We start from the raw sequence: 12313 nt of genomic DNA on the forward strand, positions 1-12313 counted from the left end.
TGCAATGATACTTTTATGCCATCACTATCAAGCTACTTTTGGAATATATCACAAGAGAAATGAAGTTTTTCTTGTATTCAACAAGCATGAGCTGAACATAAGAAACGGATCACCGGTGGTTGTTTACTGGACTAGATTAACTTCCAAGTTCCAAAGGATGCAGATGTGGATTTTGATGGAAGCTTTTTTGACAGAAAAGTATAAAAAGATAAGTAGTGTGACAATTATGCGCTATGTGACAAAACAACTTGGTATTTTTTACGACATTTTTCAAACAAACACAAGCATATTTTTTCAGACGTAAAAAGTACATACTATTTTAAGCATTTTCCAATAAAAAGCGCGAATTCCATAAAATGTCGAATGTTACAATTATGCGATTACAGGCAGTACACAACTTAAAAAACCTTGAATGAAATTCTGGAAATCTACTAAAACACAGTCTAGTGTTCATAATAATTGGATGAGAAAAACGTTAATTCTCATATAAGAATAATAAACAGCGTAGAAACTCAGAGGCAGAAAAGCCTGTAATTTTTTGGAACCTTTACGTTCGATTATCTGAGCATTCTTAAGAACGCATGATAGTCTAATACTAAATCGATTGAACAGTTACAACAATCCTACATTCCATTTTCTTTGATTCGAGCTACTCTACAGCAGCTAGGTTTAAGTAAGAAAAGTAGTCAAATGTTTATTGCAAACTGATTCAACAATAAAATCTTAGGTGTTACAGTTATTTGATTGCCGCATCATGTTAAGGTGAAGGTGCGTACACACAAGTAGGACATCTGCTTTGCAGCTGCGCAACTTTCTCCCAACTAGTGTGAGTGGGAAAAAAAACAACATGCAAGCTCCGTCACAGTGTGTACGCACCTTAGGACCTGTTGGAGTTCATATATGTATGGTTAATTCTAGAGTAGATATGAAAATCGTTGCTGTTGGTTTTAAACAGACTTAGTTCTAAATTCTCCACGGAGGTCAACATCGTAGGTGACCTCTTCGGTAGTAGTTGCCTGAGTTGTTGTAGGTCTTGTTGGTGTAGATCCCGTACTCTGCGAAATTGGTACTGCAGGAACTGGAGCTGGAATAGCAGGAGGTGTCGCAGCAGCCTCTGTAGTAGTTGTAGCCGTAATGCTTTTCGTTGGTTTTGCAGAAGGGATTGGACGGCGACCATTAGAAGAAGAACCGTGTAGTTGGAGTGGCCAGTTGTAGTAGCCGTTTCCGTGTGCATAGTTTGAACCGGTTCCGTAATTATGCCCATTGCCATGTCCGTGGCCATAATCGTGGCCATGCCCATGGTCATGAGCGTCGTCATGATAATGCCCATACTCATGTTTGGTTCCCTGTCTATGTCTGTGGCCATGATGGCCGTGGTGGTGACCATCAAAGTAATCATCGTCCTCGTGATGAAAACCACCCCGGGAAGGACCCGGTGGTGGCGGAGTTGGTGGTGGAGTTTGGCGGTGTGTAGGAGCGGGTGCATACAAGTAATGATTCGGTCCATAACCCCCGGGATAACCTATGCCATAGCCAGTTGGAGCTCCGGGACCTTGGAACAGACTGAAAGACGATTTAAATTGATCATTCACACTTTTGAACACAGCTTGCGTATTTTCGGCCACTTGAGCGAACAGGTTCATCGAGAGAGGATCCAAACCGAACGGACCGTAGCTCAGCGGTTGCACAAAGTTCACTTGCCTTTGCCGAACGTGCTGCCGTAAGGGACGTTGTACCGTAGAGGGTGGGCTGTCTTCAGCCGTGTTTTCCAGACTTAAGTTTTCCTCTGAGCTGTGGCGCAAACGTCCATAGCTGGCAACAACTGTGGGGAGAGTAAAAGGATCGCATTATTTCGAGGATTTTCTGTTTTGCAATAAAATTGGCAGTTCTTCTGGAATCGTTCGAGAAAAATATATTACAATCATATGTTGTGGTGAAGAATATGCCGTTGATAAGATGTTTGTTGGTTGAGATGAGTCGAAATAATTACTTCTTGATAATGACGGTAGGAATAATCAGGCTTTATTCAGTTTTGCATGTTCTTATTAATTGGAGCAGAAGATTGAAAAATATGCTAAAACGTTCACACTTATCAAGCAGTTTGAAACTAATATCTTTGTATGAAAACTTTTACTTCCAAAGATAATTGCTAGCAGTTAATTTGTAATAGCTATTGTGAATATGAACTTAAATATCCAAACAGTGATACTCAAAGTTTTGTTCTAACGTTTTATCTATAACGTGTCGAAAACTACTTGAATATTTTAGAGAAACTTTCTTTAAACTTATGTAGCTTACTTACCCAATGCAAATAATTGTAGAATTATCACAGCTTTCGTTGCAATTCGCACACTAAACTTCACCGCCATCCTCACTGCTCAGAACACGATTCTGATTTGAGTAGAAAACGAGCACACTTGTGGGGCTGATATCAACTAGCATCTGCCTAGACAGTCCAACTGGCCGTCGATTGATGCGGCTAGAGCCGAACGGAGCCGGAATTCAGGTTTCACGATCGACCGTTACAACAAAAACATATCGCGAAGGTTATACTGCCATTTGAACGCTTAGCCCCGCTCAGCATTTTATTAAATACGCACGCTGCTAGCTCTGTCTCTGCGCGATCTAACCCGAACCGAAGGGGGTTTCACCAAACACACGGCCATAGTGAGCGGTGGACACATGAGTGAAAATCCTGTGGAACGGAATTTTTGTCCATTCACCACGCGTGTCGCCGTTACGAAAACAAAGAATTGAAATCAGAATTCAGAAACGAATGCGTCATCTGTGTGGTGCGGTAAACAACCAGCAGGCGGTATCAATTATAAACGCCGGTCTGTGTCTAGTTCACGCGTCGCCCGATTCGGGTTCAGTAATATTTTCGAGACTGTACTGCACTAATTATGAGTCAAGATGAAAGGAAGTTGCTGCTATGACAAATAAAACTGCAACAAACTCGAGTCTAGTCGAGTGACATACTGCTTTTGGTTTTCCCCAAACTCGATTCATGAACCTTGAAATCAATGAATTCTTAAGCAAGTGAAACGACAAACTTTAAAAACTAAATTTTGATATAGGGTAGATGATCCAATAGTTGTGGTAGCATCAATAGTTGCGGCATCGCTTTTAAATTCATCGTTTAAACTAATTAGAACCGAATTGCTTATGCAACATGTTGAAGAAATAATAGATTAAACATAAGTACATAGGTTACTACAACAATATATACTGAAAATATCCAAATTACTGAAGAATACTATGGGTATTCATGTCGAGCTCGTAAACAAATACCCAACCGTAAAAATACTCACCTCCATTGACGAGTAATGGAAGATACACAGTTTACGGCTGGGTATTCGTATACGAGCTTGATGTGAAGACCAGTAGGGTAGTTTTTCAGAAACTTACCCGGAAGGCACCACTCACTACCCATTTTCTTATTTTGTCCACGATTGTTTTAAGATTTGTGTGTGGTTTTAGTACGATTATTACTCATATAATTATTTTCCCAGATAACAGTTTATTATAGAAACTGTTGCACAGGTGAAGTTCGTTAATAGATGATCATATTATTTATAAATTACTTCCTCCACTATTGGATCACAGGATACACTATGTTCTTATAGTTGCGGTATGTTTCGCAATTCTGATTTACGTTTATCAGAACATATGTATGTGGGACTACTTGTGTATATTAGGGACAAGCAGCTACTAGGGGACATACCTAAATGATGTAACTTATTACTATTCAATTTTTGAACCCCACCTTCCCCTGCCACCGTGTATTTACCGATACTTCATACATGATCGGCCACAAAAGCTATCGCTCTCACCCCTAAAATGCTGCATTTATGACCTCTTAATCGATGCTTACCCACTGCTTTTGGTCTTGTAATTCTTTTAACGAACCTTTCACAGCTTCAGTCGCTCTTTTAGTAAACACTAACGTCAAAAATGTAAGGGCAAACATGGTACGAAGCAGAGATAATAGACTCTAACTTCCAGTGTTGAGAAGTCACCATTTGTGAAAAAAAATTCTTCTGAATATTTCAAAATGAGTGCCATTGGTCTTTCTCTTCAGCCAATTTCAGCCCGTTTCAAATGTTAGTCTAAAGACATTTTATAAAAAGTATGCAAAATTTGTTTTATTTTAATAAAACCTACACCCTCACTGAATTTTGCCAACATCTGATCAAATTGGCGCAAAATCCGTCTCTTAGTTAACTTCGTGCATTTTTGTATTTACTTGCAAACCGACTTGTCAACCTATTAAAAACAATATGATAAATAGTAAAACAATCAAAAACCACTTCAAACGAGGCAAATACCTCCATTTAACCAAGCAAACACGAATGTTTTATATACCGCAACTACAGGAACACCCATTCACAACATAAGAACTCTACCGAAACTATTGGAACAAAAGCGTGCAACTTATTTTAGTTAATTTAAACCCTCAAAGCGGGTTCAAAGTCAATTTAAAGGTGCAAAATTATCAAATAGAACCCATTTCAACATAAAATAGTGAAACGGACCAGCTAGATTCGTTTTTCTTAGCTAAAACATGGCTAAACATGCATAACTCGTGCTTAGCTCCTCCACTATTGGGTCATTTACCCTAGCTTGATCAAAGTTTTAAGAAACACATTTTTTAAATTTATTTACAGATTGATTGAGACCGTCCACATTCAACGTGGACAAAAAATTCGGCATTCAAAACCCACTCTTGTCTACGGGGACATTTTTTTCCAAAGAAAAGTTGGAAAACGTTTCTTTCTGTGGTTTATTTAGTGCTTGAACACAAAAATAGAAAACTCGAGATTTTGGAAATTCTAATTCCAGTGCAAGCTGGCCCGAAACGATGGTTGTAAATATGAGACAATCGTAAAAATACGGCAAAAAGGTTTGAATTGACGACAGAAAAACAATTTAAAGAACGAACTGGTTTGCTAAGGTTAAACAATTTAAATTTAGTTATACTTCGGTATAAGGCAACTTTTTTTCGTTACGTTATATCGATGCACGCAAAAAATTTTTTCCATTGATGTAAAATTCTAAATGGTTACTCAAAGGTGAGTAAAAACTTTTTTCCCTTCATCTAACAGCATATATAAACCTGTCTTATGCCCCTTCAAGAAAATTTTCGAAGACAAACATAATCAGTTAAAAAACATTGAAAAAAACTACCCCATTTTACGGTACTTATCGGTTTCAAAACTTACTACAAACATTTATTCGGACCATTATACACCAAAAAAATAATTGTACTTTAATTTTAAGATAATGAAAAAAGTTACATCATATCGAGTTACGTTATATCGAGGTGGCCTTAAATCGAGGTTGCCTTATATCGAGGTATGACTGTAATATCCATAGTATAAATTAACAATAAATAAAAAAATTAATTTTCAATCCGAAGCTGTATGTCTGGAATGTTCCAAAATTCTCACACTTTTATCAACTTATTAACACACCCCTTTTCTCAACTTAAGAAACTAGAACAAGAAACGACAATTTGGCTGAGGAAACTAAATGCTTACCATCAAAAGTTGGAAGGCAGCACATTAAAAAAGACTAGTCAATCTAAAACATGTTTACGGCCGATTTACTACAAAAGTTCACATCGTTGGACAACGTATTTCTATTTCCCTGACAAAAAATGGGGAAAATACCTTTAAATGATCCTAAATTTAGCTTGAAAAGCAAACGGCTACTTTCAACTTATAAGTCGAATATAAAATAATAAAAAGGTAGTTGCATTTGACATTCAAAAATCCAAAACAAAGCTGAAAATTTCTGAAAATGGCTTCTAAAACACAAAAGAGTCTTAACAAAAATTGGTTTCTAATATAGTTGTTAGCCGCTGGAAGAAACCGAAGAAGAGATTCAAAACGAGAAGGGTTGAAAAGTTAGTTCAATAAGGCTGAAAACTTCTGTAAAAATTGGAGGGATAAAATGTTTTCTACAAGTTAGAAAAGATTGAAAAAAAAAACAGAATTATTAAACCTAATGTTGAAACGTACCTTTGTCCCCATTTTAGAACTACTGTCAACAACGTACGCGTTACTTAATTTGAGGCATTTATCAATTTAAATCAACTATTAATCCATAAACAATGAAAACTTCTGAATTAATTTATCAAAACCAATATACCCATAGATCATGTTTATGGGACTGTGTATAGTACTCAATTAATAGACGTAACACTTTCAAAACAGTGAGAGAAATAAAATGAAAAGAAGAAAAACAAGAAAAAATTCATTAATTCTTAAGCGAGCTGTTGACAGAATCTCCACAATTTAACACTACACTTTTATTTCACTTCACTTTTTAATTCTATCACTTTTCAATTTTCACACACTTGCAAATGCGCATTTCAACGCTTACATAGCGCTTTCTTAAGCGCTTAGATGGACTGCATCAGTCCATCTAAGCACCGAAGAAGGCGCTATGTAAGCGTTGGTATGCGAATTTGCAAGTGATAAGTGAAAAGTGATAGAATTGAAAAGTGAAGTGAAATAAGAGAGTAGTGTAAAATTTTAATAAGGAAAAGAAAGATAGAGATAAAGGAAGGAAAGGGAAAAAGAAAGAAAAGAATTAAAGGATAAAGAAAGCAGCAAAGAAAGATAGAGAGAAAATGAGTGCGAAAGAAAATGTGTGAGAGAAAGAATGAGAGAAAAATCAGTGAGAGAAAATGAGAAAGACTATGAGAGAACGAGAGAGAGAGAGAATGAGAGAATAACAGAGGGGGATGAGAGAATGAAAGATACAGAGAACGAAAAAAGGAAAAAGAGATAGAATGAGAGAAGGATTGAATGAGGAAGAAAATGAAAATAAAAGACTATGAGAGAATGAGAGAGACGGAGAGTGAAAGAATGAGAGAGAATAATAGAATGAAAGATACATAGAATGATAAAATGAGAGAGAAAATACCCATAATAGAGAAAATGAAAAAAGATGAGAGAGCGTATGAGAGAGAGAATGAGAGGTTGAGTGAGAGAGCGCATGAGAGAAAGAGAGAACGAGAGAGAGATAATGAGAGACATAAGATGAGAAAGAAAATGAAAGAGCTGAGATGAGAGAGAGAATGAGAGAGAAAATGAGAGAGAGAGAGATGAGAGTGAGATGAAAGAGAGGATGAGAGAGAAAATAAGAGAGAAAATGAGAGAGAGAATGAGATAATGAGAAAGAGAACGAGAGAGATAGAGAGATAGAGCGAAAGTGAGAGAGATGAGAGAGAGAGAATGAGAGGAGAAAATGGAGAAAGCAAGACAGAGAAAATAAAAGAAAGAGAATAAAAGTGAGAGCGAGTGAAAAAGAAAGAGAGAATGAAAGATAGAGAGAATGAAAGAGTGAGAGAGAAAAAGATGTGGAGAAAGAGAAAGAGATAGAAAAAGAGAGATAAAAGTAAAAGAGAGAATGGAACGAAGGGAGGGTTCCCTCCTGAATAATGCCAATGTTCAGTTTTAGTATAAACAAGTTAAGAAACAAGTACATACAATTTACCTCAACATGCGTGAAAACGCTCCAAGAAACGAATGGCCTGAAAAAAAACCCAAACAGAGAATAAACAAACAACGTAATTTCTATTTCAGTTCTACAAGTTTTCAGGAAAGCAAGAAAGTCTAATAAAATAACTTCAAGTTTCTACCGAAAATTCTCAAAATTAACATCAAAAAACCTTGAAAAATCTCTAAAAGGTAGAAAAAAAGCAGGGATGTTCTTCCGAATAAACTCTTGTATTGTTTGGAGGAACATCCCTGAATTTCAGAAGAAAAGGAATATAAAATACTATAACTGAATACAACTTTGGGTGACCTAAAACACATGTAAAGAAAAAAAAATCCAAAACCGTATCGGAATGTAAGAAAAAATAAAAATATAATGTTCCTCGAAACTGTACTAATTTTCTCTGAACAAAAAATATCTAACTTTACACTTTAAAAAAATTAGAACCAACAACGAAAATGATAATTAAGTAACAAATTAAAATATAATTCATGAATGGAGAGGGATTGTTGTTCCCAAAATTCAACCTAGGAAACTAGAATAACTCCAAATTCATTTGAATCACTTTGAAGCATTTAGGGAATGAAAGAATACATGATTTCAAGTTGTGCTGAAAGCGTTTAAATTAACAAAATAAGCAGAATTTAACAAGTAAATAGAAATGAGAAGTTCTACCAATTTTTTTTAAGTTGTCATATTTGATTTGGCTGAAACTTTACATAGCTGTTTCTATGAGCAGAGGATGCTATTTTGTGTTATTGCATTTTTTTCCGAATCACGACTTATTTTTTGAAAGCTATTTAAAAGTCAGTTTGATGTTTGTGATATCAGCGCCATTTTTGCACAAAAAAATACTCTGGAAAAAATTGTTAATGAGGAAAAAAGTTTGAAAAAGGATATAATTTTTTTATCTAAAGCATCTCATTTTTCCAAAATCCATTTTTTTATAAATGCTACAAAAGATTAGCTAAACGTTTTTGGTGATCATGGAGAAATGAGAAACAAAAAAGTTTATATTCTCCAGAAAAAAGAAAAAAATATATCGTCTTCAGTAAAGTTGTAGACAGTTACTTTTTCTTTCCAGAAAAAATAGACAACGTAAGACAAAAAAATAATTTTAGAAAAAACACTAAAACATGATTATAAATTAAATATCCCAAAAAACTCACTTTATAGGAATCTGATTTTTTCCAATGAGGACTACACATTATGAGCTAGTCAACTGGACTTGGAGAAAAAATATTTGTCAAAAAAAAATTTTTTTAACTACTTTTACAGTGTGCATTATTTTAGAGGGCAAACTTATTAACTAAAACTTTGACAAAAACACTATACCAATCAAATAAAAATAGTTTAGATACTCAAAACATTTTCTATCATTAATAGGTAAACTGGGTAAATTTTCATGTCATTTTTTGTTAACCTTCATTGAACCCTTGTGTGGAAAACCACACAAATGAATTTTGTTTTGATTTTTTTTTTCGGAAACTTCTCGATCGATTTTGATGAAATTTCTTGACAATTCCTAAGCCATCAATCTTACACAAAATACATTTTCTCCAAGGGAAAAATATTTTTGGTTGATGAGATATTTAAAAACTTAAGTTGTTTACCCTGGTGTGTGGTTTTCCACACATACAACATTCGAATTTATTTTGGACAAGAAACAACTTTATTTTGCCCCAAACATATTTTTTTCCTTGAGTGCTTCCATACCTGAAGCTATGGGTACCAATTAATCCTGTTTCGAAAATCGAATAAGGTGTGTATGTGTGCGGAAGTATGTGTATGTGTGTTTATTTTCATTCTAACGACCAATATATCTCGATTTTCTCAGCAACGGCTGAACCGATTCGATTGTTCTTAGTCGCGTTTGAAAGAGCTAAAAGTCTAGTTAGTTGATGGAAAATATCGTTTTGATCCGAAGGTTCATTCGAAAATGACGTAACAAAAGGTGATCAATTTACATGGGAACTGATAAACTAATTGATTTTTTTCATCGGTTTGACTGATTTTAGAAATGTATAAAGGTGCATTCTTGTAATTCGCATCAAAATCAAATCAATCAAAAGGCTACGTGGGACATGTGTAAAAGAATGTGTTTATTTGTTATATCCCAGTGTGAGAATTTTCACACATATGGGTTACGAATACGCTAATGATAAAAGTATCTATTTAGTGTTTGCACAGCCTGGTTGAGCAGTGTTCAACATTTACACAGTTTTATGTCTACTGCAAGACAAGTATACTCGCACTTTTAGGTATATTGGAATGAATTTAGAATGGATCTCCCGAGATGGTCTAACAAGCCAGTCGTCGTGGGTATAATGAACGAATCGGTATGTAGCACCAAGGCTTTGCTTACTTTGCTTAGCATAGATTTCAGAATATTCTTACGAACATTTGCTTCATTTGGTCAAACCGATGTTAGGATTTTTCTTTGTCCAATTGCTATCATAGCATGTTTAATTGGTCTCATATCATGTAAACACGTTTTGTTTTGTAACTTTCGCATGAACCATCGGATCAAACAAATGTCCGATGATGACCTAATGGCCTTCAAGCCCCTCCCAATTGCAGCCAAGGAATTCAAATCAATACATCCATTGCTGAGATAATCCAAATGTATTTTTCAAGATTGTTTTTGTACACTACGCATAATATTCTTCAATTGGTTACCTCCAAAATACTGCAATGTACTAGGCATTTCCACAAGTTTTTTTTTTTTTTTCAACGTACCTTTGGAAATTATCATTTAATTATGAGTATATCTTTGAATAAAAATCTACCCTCCAAATCCTAACAAACGCATCTAGCACCAAAAGGACTCAAATCAGTCAAACCGCTTAAGAAAAAATCGGTTAGTTTATCAGTTCCTATACAAGCTGACTACATTTCGTTACGTCATTTCTGAATAAACCTTCGGATCAAAACGATATTTTTTGTCAAATAACTAGACTTTTAGCTCTTTCAAACGCGACTAAGAACAATCGAATCGGTTCAGCCGATGCTGAGAAAATCGAGATATGATGGTCGTAAGAATGAAAATATTCACACATACACATACTTCCGCACACATACATACCTCATTCGATTTTCGAATCAGGATTATTTGGTACCTATAGCTTCAGGTATGTATGCACTCAATGAAAAAAATAAGTTTGGGGCAAAATTAAGTTGTTTCTTGTCCAAAACAAATTCAAATGTCGTATGTGTGGAAAACCACACACCAGGGTAAACAACGTAAGTTTTTTTAGAATGCAATGAAGGTTAATATAGGGGAGATGAAATCATTTTAGGTTTATAAAAATCAATTTAAAGCCTTCACTTGTTCACTTTTTTTTTCTGGCAACTCTGTTTGTACTATTGTATATTCAGTTTTACTACCTGTGTTTAAATTCCGTTAATTCATCGTGAACCCGTACTCTCGAGTTACTTCTGTGCTTTGAAACCAATATTGGGCTAACAGTGAACACTGGAAGAGTGAAGTACAGTTATTTTTTGTGCTAGTTTGCCCAATTCAATACTCTCAAGTGGATCGGATTGTGTGCTGGCATTGCCATTGTTATTGTTTGGAATCGTGTAGCAGAGCAAGCAGCAAGTGTTCTTCCTTGCCTATCCAAAGGCGTTTATCAAGCATGGAAAAGAAATTATGCGGCGAGTGCAAACTCGAAGTTAATGATCTCGAACCGGTCCGCTGTGGTTTTTGTGATGCTCGCTACCACATTAACCAACAGTGCTGTGGATTCAATAGCAGAGTTTGCAAAGACCTTTTTTCGCAAGGTAAAATCATGTTTATTTGCCCGCACTGTAGAGATAAATTGAACGGTCAATCGATCGGTTCTTATGTGGCTGACATGATAGATAAACAACCTCCCCCGAATTCACAACAGCTTATTGATTTACCGGCTCAAGTGCAAAAACTTGCCGAGGTAGTTGAGGGTTTGAGTAAGAAAATTGACAACATGCCTCATAAACCACTGAATATTAATGGTTCTGCTAGCACCCCTATAAATTTATCAGCGACACCAGTCTGGCCAGCACGAAATCCTAAGCGCCGTCGTGCTGATCGTTTGCCAGTGGAAATTGCATCTGACCGCGGCACTAACACCATCGACATCAGCGATCTCTCTGTGCCGTCTATTACTTCTGCCGCAGCACAGAAATGTTTTTGGCTTTATTTATCTGGTTTAAACCCAAAAATAAGCGACGGCGATTTGCAAAAAATTTAATCACGTTGCTTGAATGGAATTGAGCCCATTGCAGTAATTCGACTAGTACAGCGAGGTGCTGATACGAGCAATTTTTCGTACGTATCGTATAAAATCGGATTGGACCCGGATGTGAAATCTATTGCCCTGGATCCTGCTTCTTGGCCAGCTGGACTGTTATTTAGGGTATTCGTCGACCGTCCAAAAAACTAACTCCTGGAAGCAGAACACAGTCTGCTACATCATTTGCTGTAACCGAACCTACTATTTTGCGTTCTTTCATTGACGGTGGGAGCTTACGGGCTCCCACCAGAGGCGAAGATTCCGTAAATTCTTTTGCGCCCCCTGTGCTGTATGGCTCGTCTTTTCAGAACACCGTTTGTGATGTGACCAACGTTAGTATGTACTACCAGAACGTGCGTGGATTGAGAACGAAGATTGACGATATCTTTTTGGCGACCAATGACTGCAACTACGATGTGATTATGCTAACCGAGACGGGATTGAATGACAGTATACTCTCACCACAGCTATTCGGCAGTGCCTTCAACGTATTTCGATGCGATCGGAGTCCAATGAACAGCAATAAACGT

At 36.2% G+C, this 12313-nt stretch overlaps 1 protein-coding gene across 1 annotated transcript; it reads right to left on the reverse strand.

The window, feature by feature from the left end:
• Nucleotides 1-668: 668 nt before the first annotated feature.
• LOC129722700 (kininogen-1-like) lies at nucleotides 669-2575 on the reverse strand. The gene is made up of 3 exons (XM_055676379.1): nucleotides 2303-2575; nucleotides 1702-1822; nucleotides 669-1563 (listed from the first exon to the last, which is right to left on the reverse strand). The coding sequence occupies exons 1-3, from the start codon at nucleotides 2367-2369 to the stop codon at nucleotides 948-950; spliced, it is 804 nt and encodes a 267-aa protein (XP_055532354.1). The 5' UTR covers nucleotides 2370-2575; the 3' UTR covers nucleotides 669-947.
• Nucleotides 2576-12313: the final 9738 nt, after the last annotated feature.

The sequence above is a fragment of the Wyeomyia smithii genome, chromosome 2 (genome assembly GCF_029784165.1).
Source record: "Wyeomyia smithii strain HCP4-BCI-WySm-NY-G18 chromosome 2, ASM2978416v1, whole genome shotgun sequence".
NCBI lineage: Eukaryota > Metazoa > Arthropoda > Insecta > Diptera > Culicidae > Wyeomyia > Wyeomyia smithii.

What these genes read in the sequence shown, in the direction of transcription:
- LOC129722700 (XM_055676379.1), bottom strand. Translation starts at nt 2,369, where the DNA reads ATGGCGGTGAAGTTTAGTGTGCGAATTGCAACGAAAGCTGTGATAATT. An exon ending in TCTACAATTATTTGCATTGG is followed by an intron (nt 1,823 to 2,302) that starts GTAAGTAAGCTA and finishes CTCTCCCCACAG; the next exon opens with TTGTTGCCAGCTATGGACGT. An exon ending in CGGCAGCACGTTCGGCAAAG is followed by an intron (nt 1,564 to 1,701) that starts GCAAGTGAACTT and finishes ATCGTCTTTCAG; the next exon opens with TCTGTTCCAAGGTCCCGGAG.